The 13,419-nt window shown below is 48.1% G+C and overlaps 4 protein-coding genes across 4 annotated transcripts; 3 read left to right on the top strand and 1 right to left on the bottom strand.

Moving 5' to 3' along the window:
- The first annotated feature begins 928 nt into the window (after positions 1-928).
- Positions 929-3,857, top strand: FOXG_12955 (uncharacterized protein). The gene is made up of 6 exons (XM_018392900.1): positions 929-1,364; positions 1,417-1,505; positions 1,554-1,730; positions 1,792-1,816; positions 1,866-2,435; positions 2,490-3,857. The coding sequence occupies exons 1-6, from the start codon at positions 958-960 to the stop codon at positions 3,784-3,786; spliced, it is 2,565 nt and encodes an 854-aa protein (XP_018251503.1). The 5' UTR covers positions 929-957; the 3' UTR covers positions 3,787-3,857.
- Positions 3,858-4,440: 583 nt separating this feature from the next.
- On the top strand, positions 4,441-5,908 carry FOXG_12954 (uncharacterized protein). Its single transcript, XM_018392899.1, has 4 exons — positions 4,441-4,706; positions 4,760-4,992; positions 5,042-5,391; positions 5,440-5,908. The coding sequence occupies exons 1-4, from the start codon at positions 4,602-4,604 to the stop codon at positions 5,694-5,696; spliced, it is 945 nt and encodes a 314-aa protein (XP_018251502.1). The 5' UTR covers positions 4,441-4,601; the 3' UTR covers positions 5,697-5,908.
- On the bottom strand, positions 5,896-8,503 carry FOXG_12953 (uncharacterized protein). Its single transcript, XM_018392898.1, has 8 exons — positions 8,341-8,503; positions 8,270-8,293; positions 8,088-8,206; positions 7,571-8,031; positions 7,222-7,511; positions 6,733-7,170; positions 6,430-6,680; positions 5,896-6,373 (listed from the first exon to the last, which is right to left on the bottom strand). The coding sequence occupies exons 1-8, from the start codon at positions 8,419-8,421 to the stop codon at positions 5,905-5,907; spliced, it is 2,133 nt and encodes a 710-aa protein (XP_018251501.1). The 5' UTR covers positions 8,422-8,503; the 3' UTR covers positions 5,896-5,904.
- A 347-nt stretch (positions 8,504-8,850) lies between these two features.
- Positions 8,851-13,327, top strand: FOXG_12952 (uncharacterized protein; the record flags this gene model as incomplete). Its single annotated transcript, XM_018392897.1, has 10 exons — positions 8,851-9,022; positions 9,072-9,259; positions 9,305-9,961; positions 10,067-10,346; positions 10,395-11,286; positions 11,337-11,506; positions 11,565-12,210; positions 12,333-12,523; positions 12,566-12,614; positions 12,669-13,327. The coding sequence occupies exons 1-10, from the start codon at positions 8,897-8,899 to the stop codon at positions 13,325-13,327; spliced, it is 3,858 nt and encodes a 1,285-aa protein (XP_018251500.1). The 5' UTR covers positions 8,851-8,896.
- Positions 13,328-13,419: the final 92 nt, after the last annotated feature.

The raw sequence follows: 13,419 nt of genomic DNA, 5'->3' as shown, positions 1-13,419 counted from the left end.
ACAGTGCAACGTTTCAGGTGGGCGGGAAGAAGGCTGACACCGGGACTTTACATTGGCTTCATTACTGGAGGCCAAGCGTTAGTGTGTAGATTCCTGTTGGCTCAGAATTTTGGTACTTGTGTGAGTAGCCGCTCTGCTCCTAGCCATACCTCTCAATTAGCCGCGGCCACTGTTCTTTTGTTGCATTCAGTTTAAGCCAATCACAGCAGAGTCTTTCGCGGCACCGCTCTGTTGCTCTGTAAAGCATGAAACAACGACCAAGATAACTGTGCATGATTTCCTGACTTGGGTATTTGAGAAGAGATGCAGTAGAAGAACACGTCGAGAATGCTAACTAGTTCTCTCTTTCTGATGACTTACAGCCTGAAGTCTTTTAACTCAAGGCTAGCTTATGGAGGCGGGATCTGACATAGGCTGCACATTTAAGACTGATTTCGCGCAGGGTTGTCTAATGACACCGATTGGTTGAAACGCATGATCTGGTTTATAACATGAGATTTTGCAGCCTCACCAGTGCAAATGCATTTCAAGTGCTTGGTAGCGAAACAAAAAAACACAAGATCGTTAATAAAAGATTTTATCCTTATTTACCTTTTTACTCTTGCTTTCTAGCCAACTTGTAATATTACTATTTTTGGCTTTAGAAGAGAAAGGTTAACTACCTACCATTACTACAGGTTAGCATTAGAAAGCTTCAGTTTGAATTAATATGCTCAATGGCGTTTTACTCCTTGCTAGACTTTATAAGCTTATATAACAATACCTTCTCCTAATAAGGACCTTGGATTAGTTTGTCCGATTTCTTTCGGAGACTAAACCATAGAGTTCAAGATATCGATATTGTGGCTTGACATTCTGCTTCATCTGACCGCCTGTCAGCTCATCAACCCCGCTCGACCTTTCACCAATGCATCTATCACGAAATCATGCCAAGCCTTTTATCCCGGCCCCGAAACCATGGTTGATCCCATATCTATCATTGGCCTAGTGGGTCAAATTTCAGATTTAATTCAACGAGCGTACAACTACGGCAAAGCAGTCCACGATGCTCAAAGTGACATGCGCAAGCTCTACACAGAGCTTCTCGGTCTCAAAGGTGTCTTGGAGCAGCTGGAGAAACTAGACATCGCTTCAGCAGAACCACATATAGCCGATTTAATACGCTCGAAAGAGTTTCGCAAGACTTTATCTTCGACTTCGGAGCTTGTAGGTCGTCTTGTTGAGAATTTGAATAAGAAGCAGACTTCATCTCGTAGGGTTAATGCATTCTTGTGGCCGTGGGTGAAAGATGATGTGAAAGCGGATATTCAGGATCTCGAACGTGTGAAGACTTGGTTTATTGTGATGATGATGGCTGAGAACTCGTAAGTCTTTTAATTCCTCATACCTAAGAATGAGTGTCTCTGATTGCACTAGGACGCAAATGGAAGTCTTGCTGATTGAGTCGCATGAAATTTTAAATATTGCTAGAGAAGGTCAAGAGAAGGGGAAGCTTAAAGATGAAGGTCTGCATCCACCATGCTACAGCTCGCTACCGCTCACGTTTTGAACAGAAGAAAAGAGAGAAAAGATCAGGGAATGGATACAATCGTTCAGCCCCAGACAGCTACACGCTAAAGCAATCAAAAAGAGGATGGAATCTACTGGGTCGTGGTTCTTGGACGGCGACTTCAAAGCTTGGAGGGACGGTGGTGCAGGCTCCCCAAGAATCCTCTGGCTTCGCGGCAAATGTAAGCCGACAGCCCTTTTATGTGCTGAATCTTGCGCTCCTTCTAACCCATATACATGTAGCTGGTTCCGGAAAAACAACATTGCAGTAAGTCAAATCACCGATTTCCTGTCACCGATGCTGAAATGGATACCAGTGCTGCTGCAGTCGAACAACTCAAGTCATATCAGCAAGAAGACCCCAAAATCGGCCAAGCTTACTTTTACTGCTCCTTTGATGACAGGGAGTCTCAGCAGCCTCTCAACATCCTGGGGTCAATTCTTCATCAACTCTCAGAACAGCATCCCGAAGCCCTCGAAGGCATCGACCAGTTGCGCAAGTCAGGTGAGGTCTTGGGTGAGAATTCCATACTCAAGTTAACCTCGCAATACGTGTCGAACTTTGACAAATTCTACATTTCAGTTGATGCTATCAACGAGAGTTTCAGCTGCATCGAGGTGTTTGAGATGCTTCTACAACTTGTTACCGAGAACTCCAACGTGCGACTGTTTGTGACAGCTATATCGAGCTGTTCACATTGGACAGAAGATCTGCAACTGGAAGAACCACCAGAGATGATCGAGGTAGATATGGGTACAGAAGACGTTGATAGAGATATCGACTTCTACATCACCACGAGAATAAGCGGAGAGCGTCTCCTCAGACGACTCAGCAATGAGACAAAACTAGAGTTGCGTGAGAAAGTACTTGGTAACGCGAAAGGAACGTGAGCAAACCTATACCATAAACCTTGTATGTGCCTCTTTTCTGACGTTTTCAGGTTTCGGTACGCCCAGTGCCAACTCGACTCCCTCAGCACTCTCAGAACAGCCAAAATGGTTTTCAACGCCCTATATGATCTCCCAAAGGATATTTACGAAGTATACGAAAAGATTCTGCTTAGCATCCCCGAAGCAGATAGACTTCTCGCTAGAGAATCGCTATTCTTCCTCTCCGTAGCGCTGCGACCACTTACGATACAAGAACTGGCAGAAGCTGCAGTTCTAGACGATTATGAAGCACGTATCGATGAGGAGTGCAGACTGCCCGAGCCAATGGTGTTGCTGGAGATATGCCAAGGCCTTGTGGATTACGACGCAGCAACAAGCGTGGTTAGGTTAGCCCACTCATCGGTTCGGGCGTATATCACCTCCAGCCACACGAACGAAGGAGACGTTGCCTGGTTCAGCTACAATATCCCAGGAATACACGCCGACATCGCCAATAAGTGCTTATTGTATCTACTTCTTGAGAGCTTTCAAGACGGTTGCTGCACCAACGAAGAGCTTGAGAAGAAGTATCAGGAGTACCCTCTTCTTCGCTACGCTTCTCGATATTGGCCCCTTCACGCCAGACTATCTGACAACTACGGACGCCAGGAGGACTCTGCTATGGCATTTTGTCTGAGTTCTAAGAAGGCTGGTAGGGGCAACTTTAGCTTCTGGGTTCAGTGCCTAATGCCCGATGCATCGAGAGAGGCTATCATGGCAAGCGAGCCTCTCTACTACGCTTCTTCTTTTGGTCTTGCGGGCCTTGTCAAAAGTCTTTTGACGTCTCAAGGTGTGGATGTTGATGCGCGGGGTGGTCGATTCGGATCCAGTGCGTTGCATGTAGCATGTTACAGAGGGCACATTGAAATAGCTCGTCAGCTGCTCGAATGCGGCGCAGATATCAACCTCCTTGACAGTGATGGCCGCACCGCATTATTCTGGGCAAAGAGACTAGGACGGAAGGAAATCGTTGATCTTTTGGAGGATCCCAAATATGCACAAACGAAAAGTCGCAGTCTCGTGACACTCTCGGAGGATATGGACTACCCGATGTGGTTCTGCTGTGCTTGCAATGGCGGACCCCAACGGGGGAGATTCAATCACTGCCGGGGCTGTCGTAGTCATGAAAGGTGCGAGAAGTGCATCAAACTAGCTGGCTTGATGGATGTTGAAAACGTTCCTGAGTCGCAAACTCGCTGGGTATGCTGTAATTGTGAGGCGGGACCTACAAAGGTTGAAACGAAGGAATGTCGGGATTGTGAACATGAGAAGTGTCGTAGGTGTTGGGTCTTTAACGCTTTCATTTGAATTTGACACGGTTGATATGGGAAGTGACAATAGTATAGGTACTATTAACTATTATGTTTCGATTCGCACAAAAGAAATTATTTGATGTGCATAGCATAACTCAGCATCCCCAAGTTACCTTACCAGAAGGAAGGCACCAAGTACTTTATATATGGAATGGAGTATTGTGGCTTTAATAGCAGTAATACCTCCACACCGAAGGATCCAAACTACAGAGGTTATCAAAAGGTTCAACTATTCCCCATTATTATACATTTAAACAAAGCGGAGGTAATAGTTAATGGTGAGATAATATCTATGCCCTTAGATGAAACCCTAGCTAGATAATAATAGTAATTATCTAATAAAGCGCCATCATAACAGTAGCAAGCTTTGGAGTATTGTTTACCATGGCTTTTCTGTGTGCAACAAACTGTGTTTATTTGCAGTTGAGACCTGTGACGGCGGTCCTAGACTATGTAACCATATAAAACTTAGCGTGCAAAAACCTAGCCAGTATCACTTCTGAGCTTATATGGAACGCGCGGGATCCGCATACCGACTTTACACGGAGACATCAGATACGGACCGCGGAACGACCGAAGATCCGAACTGCTGAAGGCTAGGCATTTAAGGAACCTGACGTCGCCAACTCCGCAGCGTAAACTCCGCATCCAAAAAGGCAAACCCGCAATATGAATAGTTCAAGACCACCGTGGGCCATGTTATAAATACTAGAAGGCTCATTTCATAAGAACCATAGACCTTCTCTACACAAGTCCCCCTTACATAACAGACTACTCCAAGTCAACTATCCGTTCTTACGATTCATCAACATGGCCATTGTTGCTATTGCCGGAGGTACCGGGGGGGTAGGAAAGACCATCGTTGAGCATCTACAGCATCACGGGGCCCACAAACTCTTCATCCTTGGCCGCAAGGTATACAGCTTACACTTCATCATAACGCGGGCCAGACTGACTCTGATCCATAGGCTCCAGCTGAGAGTACTCCTGAGTCTCCGACATTTCTTGTGGTGGACTATTCCAACGTCGAGGCCCTTACCATTCTGCTAGAAGATCACAAGATCGATACAGTGGTATCTGCCATTAATCTCGAAACCGACTCGGGCGGCCAGTCACAGCTGAGCCTCATTGCTGCAGCAGACAAGTCTCAGACCACGCGACGGCTTATTCCAAGCGAATTTGTTACCCCAATTGACGAGGAGTAAGTCGTAATAACGAATTGCAACTCGCTTACTCACATGAGATGATAGTGACCCAAGTTCGGGCCCTGGCATCGGAGGTTGGATTCCGAATGCTAGAGCGCTCAAGCAGACGAGCCTCGAGTACATCCGCATCTCGATTGGATTCTTTTCTGATTACTGGGGCATGCCTCATATCAAGAGCAACCTCAAGACTTTCCAATGGCTCCTCGACATGGAAAAGGGTATAGCCGTGATTCCTGGCTCTGGCAATGAGAAATTCACAGTCACGTACAGCGAAGATCTCGCCCGATTCATCGTTCGCCTCATTGATACGGATGAAAAGTGGCCTCAGCGCGGATTCTTGTCAGGCTCTGATATATCGGTCAATGAACTTATCGAGATTGCCAAAAGAATCCGAGGTATGCATCCTCTCTTTTTATCCAGTTCTTTCTAACATGAAAGCGCAGGCTCCAAGATGGAGATTCTATACGACCCTGTGGATAAGCTGGAACAGGGTGACGCCACACTGCTATGGCACCCCGAAGAGGTCACCGAGGATGAGTTCAAGCCCTTGCTGGCGGGACTGTGCCGGATGATCATTACCGGCGCTTGCATCTTGCCCGACGATGACCGCCGCCTTGACAAGCGCTTTCCAGATGTTCCTCTTACGTCTGTGGAAGAGATCATCGCCAAGGCCTGGGGTGGCAAGTCCTTCTCCGTCTAAACGACATGTTCATGATGAAGCCAGTGGCTGTGTAAAAGAGCCTGTGTTAGTGGCCCCGCCAGGCCGGCAATAGACTTTTGGCGGAATCCGGCTGCCAGCATATCTTCCTAAATGTGGATATCGTTTCAGTAGTATAGTTCTTGAACAGAATCGATAGAAAACAATCTGTCACCTTGATAAGGCGTTTGATAAATGTCACTGCACTTAATCACTGCCTGTCTCCGAAATTTGAAGGTTGAAACCAAGACCCGAATTCTTCACTAGAATTCAACCCTTCCAGGTCACCCCAAAAGATCCCTTCCTGTCTCAAATCCATGCCCCCAATTTGCACATCGGGCCCGTACTCCATTTGAATATCGAAGTTCTGCATTTCAGTATTCATCTGCGTCTCCCCTAGCATGGGGACCCCTGCCTCGGCAAGGAGTACCCCGAAGAATGGTCGTCCATGCTGATGATGATGCTGGCTAGAGCCCGATTCGCCCACGTATTTACACGCCACGCTATACATGAGCTCAAACACACGGCGCTGCTTACCATAGATATCCGGAGTCTCACGGGGAAGAATCTGCAACGCCCGAACAACAGCTGACAGATTCTCAAGATGGCTCGGATCCCGTGTCTCAATCGCGTGGCAGAAAAGCACTATGAATGGCACAAATGGTGCCGCCAAAAGAGCCCTATGTAGCAAGCCGTTAGACATATAAGGGGTAAGGATTATGCGTTTACGACTTGCCATTGCACGTAGAGCTCAACAGTACTAGGTTCGGCATCTTGTAGTAGCGAAAAGGCTTCTTTGTGTTCCTCAAGACACTGCTTGGCTGAAGACAGGCATTCATTGCAGAATGCGGAGCCAGTATTAGAACTGGGCTGTATACTTCTGTATATCATTGTGATGGTGGCCAGATGAGAGATCCTATCTGCACGCTTGACAAGCCTGGGAAGCAGATCATCCGGATGCTCGGGTAATTCTTCCATGAAGGACTCCTGATATCCTGTATTAGAATGTGTCATATATCATGATGTTGCGTTGGCCTACTTCAACTGTATCCTTGCTGTCAAATAGACAATCAAGTTCAACAGCTAGTTCCCGAGCTCTAGTTTCCCGTGGCGTTGACGGTTGTAACAGCGCGCCAGGGCTGAATATCTCGTCGTATATCCTGCCGTACAGCATACCCATCTTGATCCACTTCGGAGCAATGGGTAGTGAGGAATCTACAGCCGTCTCACCGTAGCTTTCGTATGATACGGTGATGTCTCTATCTCGGAGGAGTGGTGGTCGGTTCAGACGCAAGGCAAGAAGTTTGTCCATTATGTAAACCAGCCAAAAGAGCCGAACTCTTCGCTGCCGCTCTTGTTTCTTCTCTGGTTTACTAGGTATCTCAAGATGATACCCCAAAGTGAGACAGATCTGTGCAGCAGCTGCGAGGTAGCTCCAAGCTTGAGACATGCTGCATCGCTGGACGAAATAGGTGGTCTATGTGAAGGTCAGCTTCTGCAATGCGTGCCTCTGGTTCTGCAGCCATACAGCCATGAGAAGAGCAAGGGCAAATTCATATGTCGAAGGGATACTAAACGGCAGATTGGCTAGAATTGACTCCAGATTCTGTTGGCATAGTGCGGCTTGAGACTTGATATTGTCTTGCGACGTCTTGTCCTTTTGCTGATTTCCATATGGTACAAGGAGGTTGTGCAGACCGCAATGGACAATGATGAGGTCAGCCAGCGACGGAGTCCCAGAGTACACGGTGAAGAAGTAATCGACAAACTGGCCGACATCTATCTCCATGCACCAGCAGAACCTAAGACGAGACGACTCTACGACCGTGGTCAGCTTGGCTTGCAACGAAAGATGCCGGTTTGTAAACTAAACCTGCCTTTGAGCTTATGGATCGCAGCCATAGCAAGTTGAATGGGAGGCAGCGTGAAGTGGTGCTGACTCGCACCGGCCGAGATTCCGCGGGTCTCAGGCGGCTTCGGATCCCCATGACCAGGCCCTCTTTCTTTGAGCTCATCCCTCAACGCGTCTAAGCACGGCCTGACATCTGGCGAGACCTGTAGCAGATGGCTACTATCAACAGCCTTCTGCGCAAACTTGGTGGCAAACGCAGCTTGCGTGGCCAAGACAGCGTCTCTCTGCAGCTCCGAGCCGGAATGATCCTCAACGGGTGTCTTGTGAAGCAGAGCTGAGCCTGCCAATGACAGGGGCGTATTTTCTGCAAGGTTCGTTCGCGTGCTGGGGGCACTAGTATCTATTTGGCCAAAGGAAGATTCAAGATTCTCGATGGATGCAAGAACCTTGTCGAGCTTTACTGAAAGATGGTCGATTTTGGACTCGCTTTGGGATGTAAGTTTCTGCATCTGATGCATAAAAGAAGAAAAGGAGGCACAGACTATCCATCAGACACAAGTGCACGCTGTCTCTTGGCTCGAGGTTTGGCTGACGTAGGATACACGCACTGCTCTCGTCTTCGTGAGCATGGCCCACAGGGGATACCTCGATCGCAGCGCACCTGTCACAGAGGGGTCAGCATCGGCACCACAGGAATGAGCATATGGGCCTAGTAGGATAGCACCTTGCGCTGGCGACATTGATCACACTGTAGAGGTGTCAGTCAAGCGGCCTCCGGCTAGAACAGGGTCTTACCGATAGAGGATGGGCTGTCTTTGTAGGGGTGTCAGAGCGTGCATCGTCGCCTGGATCGCTGTTCAGGGCGTCTTGTTGCATTCTTTTTCTTTCGATGAATATGTCGTTGTAAGAGTTCGGGACATCGGTGCGATTTTCGCCCCGAGGTTAGTTATTTATTAGCGAAACCTAGCGGAGTTTGGTTGTTTAGCAAGCGGAGAAGAAGACCCAATGACATAATGATTTTATCCACCTTCGGTCCTTCGGTGCCACCGAGACGCGAGCATCATACACTACAATCCGTAATGGCCAAGCAAAGGCTCGGGCAGAAGTTATCTTTCAAGGGCCGAACATGACTTCTATGAGATGAGATGGTTTAAATGTTCCCCTTTTTTTATTGACAACATCGTATATGTTACTTGTCGTATCTAACTTGAGACAAATTGACTAAGATTCATTCATTACCGTCCTTCTTTTTCGTTTTAATACTTCTTAAAATCGCATAAACATCACTATCTTCGTTTCCTTATTCATATATACACATTCTATCCAGAACTTCTTTCGCCTCCTAGAAATCATGGCCTCTGCCGTGGTGGAAAAAGAGGCCATTCAGCTTGGCGATGCGGCGGCAGCCATCGAGCGAAAGTCACCTCCAGGTGCCAGTTCGACCCAAGAAAAGAGATCCAGTTTCCAAGATTACATTGTAAGTTAGTCTCCTCTCGCGCCCTACTCATTGATTCTAACGTAGCTAGCGCATCGCTCATTATGGCCGCCCAGTCGATTACCTCCTTGGATCCATCGGAATCCTCGCCGCCATAGGCTCTGGCGTTGCCTTTGCCATGGTTAACCTCATTATCGGAGACTTTATTTCCATCATGACCGACTTCACTGCCTCCGGGTCTGCCCCTGATGGCTTCATGTCGCAAGTCTCCAAGTCTGCGTAGGTCCACTCCACTGCACCCGCTTGCGCAGCTAACACAATAAGGCTTTACTTTGTTTACATCGCCATCGCGAGATTCATCTGCACTTATGTCTACTCGTCGCTCCTTACGTACACGGCCCTCAGAATCACCCGAAACCTGCGATACGAATACCTAAAATCAGCCCTTGGACAGGAAGTGGGCTACTTCGATCAAGGCGCCAGTGTCTCGATTTCTATGCAGGCCACTTCGAACGGTAAATTGATTCAGTCTGGTATTTCCGAGAAGCTGGGTCAAGTCTTCCAAGCTATCGCGACCTTCTTTGCCTGTTTTATAATCGCGTTTATCAGCCAGTGGAAGCTTACGCTTATCCTGATGTCTATTGTTCCCGCGCTCCTCATCATTGTGGGGATTGTTGGTGGCTTAGACGCCGCCATCGAGACAAAGATCCTCAAGCTCTATGGGCAGGCCGGTTCGTTTGTTGAGACTGTGCTTGCCAGTATCCGGACCACTAAGGCCTTTGGACTCGCCCCAAGAATGTCAGACCAATATTCTAACATCCTCCATGAGGCACGAGTACTTGGCGACAGGAAGAATGCGCTCTATAGTTTCATGTTTGGAGGTGAGTATTTTGTCATCTTTGCTGGAATGAGTCTTGCATTCTGGCAAGGTATCAGCATGCTTGCTCGAGGGGAAGTTTCAAAGATAGGCACAATCTTCACGTAAGTCACCCCGTCTCTTCCAGACTCTGAATTCAGAGCATCAAGCACTATGCCTTGCTTATTGGATGCTTCACCCGCCACTCAAATCTAACTCATTCTTAATAGAGTGTTGTTCTCTGTCATATTGGCAGCTTCGACCCTCAACTCTATCGCCCCTCACATGGTTACGTTTAGCCGTGCTGCAACAGCTGCTGGAGAATTGTTCCAGTTGATCGATCGAGAGTCACGCATCAACCCCTTCGACGACTCTGGAGACAAACCAACCACTACACAGGGTTCCTTAGAGCTCAAGGATGTCGTTTTTAGCTACCCTTCCCGCCCTGACACTCGCGTTCTCAATGGATACTCACTGTCTATCCCGGCTGGCAAGGTTACGGCGCTAGTAGTAAGCATCCCTTCACTCCATTCCTTATCTTTCTTACGGTTTTTCCAGGGCCCCAGCGGATCCGGCAAGAGTACTATCATTGGCCTCTTGGAAAGGTGGTATATGCCAACGTCCGGCTCCATTGAGCTAGATGGTAGAAGTCTTGAGGACCTCAACTTGAAGTGGCTCCGAACGAATCTACGACTTGTCCAGCAAGAGCCTGTCCTATTCAATGGTACGATCTACGAGAATATCTGCACTGGCTTGATAGGTACCCCATGGGAACACGATTGCCCAGAAGAGAAACTCCGCCGAGTACAAACCGCAGCTCAAACCGCCTTTGCCGATGGTTTCATCCAAGCACTTCCCCAAGGGTATGACACCTGTGTCGGTGAGAGAGGCAGTCTATTATCAGGCGGCCAGAAGCAAAGAATTGCTATTGCTCGCAGTCTAATATCTGAACCAAAGGTCCTTCTTCTTGACGAGGCTACCAGTGCCCTAGACCCTTATGCCGAGAGTGCTGTTCAGAAGGCACTCGATGCAGCTTCTAAAGACCGTACGACTATTGTTATAGCTCACAAGCTTAAAACGATACAGAATGCGGATAACATTGTTGTTATGGACCGAGGTTCCATAATTGAGCAGGGTCGCCATAGTGATCTAGTTGCTCGTGGGGGCACCTATGCCAAGCTGGTGCAAGCACAGGACCTTTCAACTGCCAGCAGCGATGACACATCTGACACATGCTCTGAGATAGCTGATGAGGATATCGTTCTGGCACCTACGAATTCCATGCAAAAGGGCCAAAGCACGACTGACAAACTCCCTACCAGCACCGATCTCCAGGACTATGACCTACACAAAGGTACTGGTATTTTCAGGACCGTCTTGAAACTTGTCGGATTAGTTCCTGAGATAAGACTGTGGATTCTGCTCGTGGCGGCCACATGCATCGTGGGTGGTAAGTATTTCGTCCTCGCTTGTGAAAGACAGCCTTTGACTTGTGTTTAGCTGGCGTTTACCCTGGCCAGACGATTCTTCTCGGACGGGTGATGGATGTTCTCAAAGCAGATGACATGCAGAAGCAAGGCAACTTCCTGGCGCTCATGTTCTTCGTTATGGCACTTGGCTTGATCATCGTCTACGGTATCCTAGGCTGGGCCACCAATGTCGTTTCCCAGGTACACTCCCTCGCACCAACCGCACCCTCTCCTATCATGACTCTAATTCTGGATCTAGACTTTTGCTCAACGCATCCGAGAGGATCTGCTTTCTTCCATAATCCGCCAAGATCTTGCCTTCTTCGATCGTCCCGAAAATACAGTTGGTGCACTGACCAGCAGAATCGACTCGTACGCCCAGGCCATCTTTGAGCTCATGGGGTTTACGATTGCTATTATCACAATGGCACTGGTGTCAGTATTTGTCTGTGGTATACTGTCAATCGCTTTCTCCTGGAAACTCGGACTTGTGGGCGTGTGCGCTGGAATTCCTCCAATGCTAATAGGAGGTTATGCCAGGATACGTCTCGAGACCAAGATGGATGCCGACATGGATGCAAACTTCTCCAGAAGTGCTTCTCTTGCTTCCGAGACGGTTACTGCTATAAGGACAGTCTCGTCTCTCGCTATCGAACAAAATGTGCTTCGGAGGTATACTTCTGAGCTTGATACAGCCATTAATCGATCCAGAAGCTCCCTGTTCCAGATCATGATCTGGTTCTCACTGACACAGTCAATTGAGTATCTCATCCTAGCTTTGGGATTTTGGTACGGTTCCAAGTTGGTTTCTGAGAATCAGATCACCTCCTATCAGTTCTTCGTCTCATTCATGGGGGTATACTTCTCTGGCCAAGGAGCAGGCCAGATGTTTAGTTTTGCAAGCAGTAAGTCTCCAGACTGCCTCTATACACTATCTAGCTGCATGGGTTGGTTTTCTCATGCGGCAACGGCCGCCTTTTCAGTTTGAGTCATGCCTTCAGAGCTTTATCGCTAACCGTCGTAAAAGGTTTCACCAAGGCTAACTCAGCTGCCAACTACTTCTTCTGGCTTCGCGATCTCGAACCCACTATCCAAGAGACAATTGACAACATCGACAACGCCCCCGCTGATGGTTGTAAGTCCTACGACTTGAAGGACCTCGAGTTTTCATACCCCCTTGCTCCAAACAACCGCGTGTTGAAGGGCTTGTCTCTCAAGGTGAGCACGCTACATCTGCTCCCTCGTTCATGGGTCTAATAGTTGTCAAAGATCGAACCCGGTCAATTCGTGGCATTTGTCGGCGCATCAGGTAAGTCCTTCCGTTATGGTCAAATAGCATCGATCTGACTTTTCTTTTCCTCAGGATGCGGTAAAAGTACCATGGTCTCGCTCCTTGAACGATTCTACGATCCTACAAACGGCAAAATCACGATCGATGGTACATCCTCATTAGCCGATCTCAACCCTCGATTGTATCGTGCAAATGTGTCCCTTGTCCAGCAGGAACCGGCTCTCTTCCCAACCAGCATTCGCGAGAACATTGTCATGGGCGTTGATCAAGCATATGGCGACTTGGCTGAGGACGGAGTGAGTGACAAGATGGTCGAGGCTGCTTGCCGAGCTGCCAATGCATGGGACTTTGTTAGTTCCCTACCGGACGGCCTAGGCACGCCTTGTGGAACAGGCGGAAGTCAACTCTCTGGCGGCCAAAGACAACGCATCGCTATCGCCAGGGCTTTAATTCGAAACCCCAATGTCATCCTTCTCGATGAAGCTACCAGCGCTTTAGATACGGAGTCTGAAAAGGTGGTTCAGGCTGCTTTGATAGAGGCTGCGACATCTGGAAACAGGATCACTATCGCTGTGGCTCATCGATTGTCTACGATCTTCCATGCTGATTGCATATTTGTATTTCATCATGGTCGAATTGCAGAGGCAGGATCGCATGTGGACTTGATTGCTCAGGGCGGGTTATACAAGAAGATGTGTGAGGCGCAGAGTTTAGAAGCTTTAGCTGCTTGAGAGCCACTGCAGATAGAAGCTTGGATTTTTGTGCCTTACAAACCTTTTCTTTCATAACAGTTTAACCTTCATCTAAATTAATACAAGACCAT

This window comes from Fusarium oxysporum, chromosome 9 (genome assembly GCF_000149955.1).
Source record: "Fusarium oxysporum f. sp. lycopersici 4287 chromosome 9, whole genome shotgun sequence".
Taxonomy (NCBI): Eukaryota; Fungi; Ascomycota; class Sordariomycetes; order Hypocreales; family Nectriaceae; genus Fusarium; species Fusarium oxysporum.
This window is presented reverse-complemented; position numbering and strand designations above follow the sequence as displayed.

What these genes read in the sequence shown, in the direction of transcription:
- FOXG_12955 (XM_018392900.1), top strand. Translation starts at nt 958, where the DNA reads ATGGTTGATCCCATATCTATCATTGGCCTAGTGGGTCAAATTTCAGAT. An exon ending in ATGATGATGGCTGAGAACTC is followed by an intron (nt 1,365 to 1,416) that starts GTAAGTCTTTTA and finishes TGATTGCACTAG; the next exon opens with GACGCAAATGGAAGTCTTGC. An exon ending in CTTGGTAACGCGAAAGGAAC is followed by an intron (nt 2,436 to 2,489) that starts GTGAGCAAACCT and finishes TGACGTTTTCAG; the next exon opens with GTTTCGGTACGCCCAGTGCC.
- FOXG_12954 (XM_018392899.1), top strand. Translation starts at nt 4,602, where the DNA reads ATGGCCATTGTTGCTATTGCCGGAGGTACCGGGGGGGTAGGAAAGACC. An exon ending in TCTTCATCCTTGGCCGCAAG is followed by an intron (nt 4,707 to 4,759) that starts GTATACAGCTTA and finishes TCTGATCCATAG; the next exon opens with GCTCCAGCTGAGAGTACTCC. An exon ending in GTTACCCCAATTGACGAGGA is followed by an intron (nt 4,993 to 5,041) that starts GTAAGTCGTAAT and finishes ATGAGATGATAG; the next exon opens with TGACCCAAGTTCGGGCCCTG.
- FOXG_12953 (XM_018392898.1), bottom strand. Translation starts at nt 8,421, where the DNA reads ATGCAACAAGACGCCCTGAACAGCGATCCAGGCGACGATGCACGCTCT. An exon ending in AGACAGCCCATCCTCTATCG is followed by an intron (nt 8,294 to 8,340) that starts GTAAGACCCTGT and finishes ACACCTCTACAG; the next exon opens with TGTGATCAATGTCGCCAGCG. An exon ending in ATCAATGTCGCCAGCGCAAG is followed by an intron (nt 8,207 to 8,269) that starts GTGCTATCCTAC and finishes CCTCTGTGACAG; the next exon opens with GTGCGCTGCGATCGAGGTAT.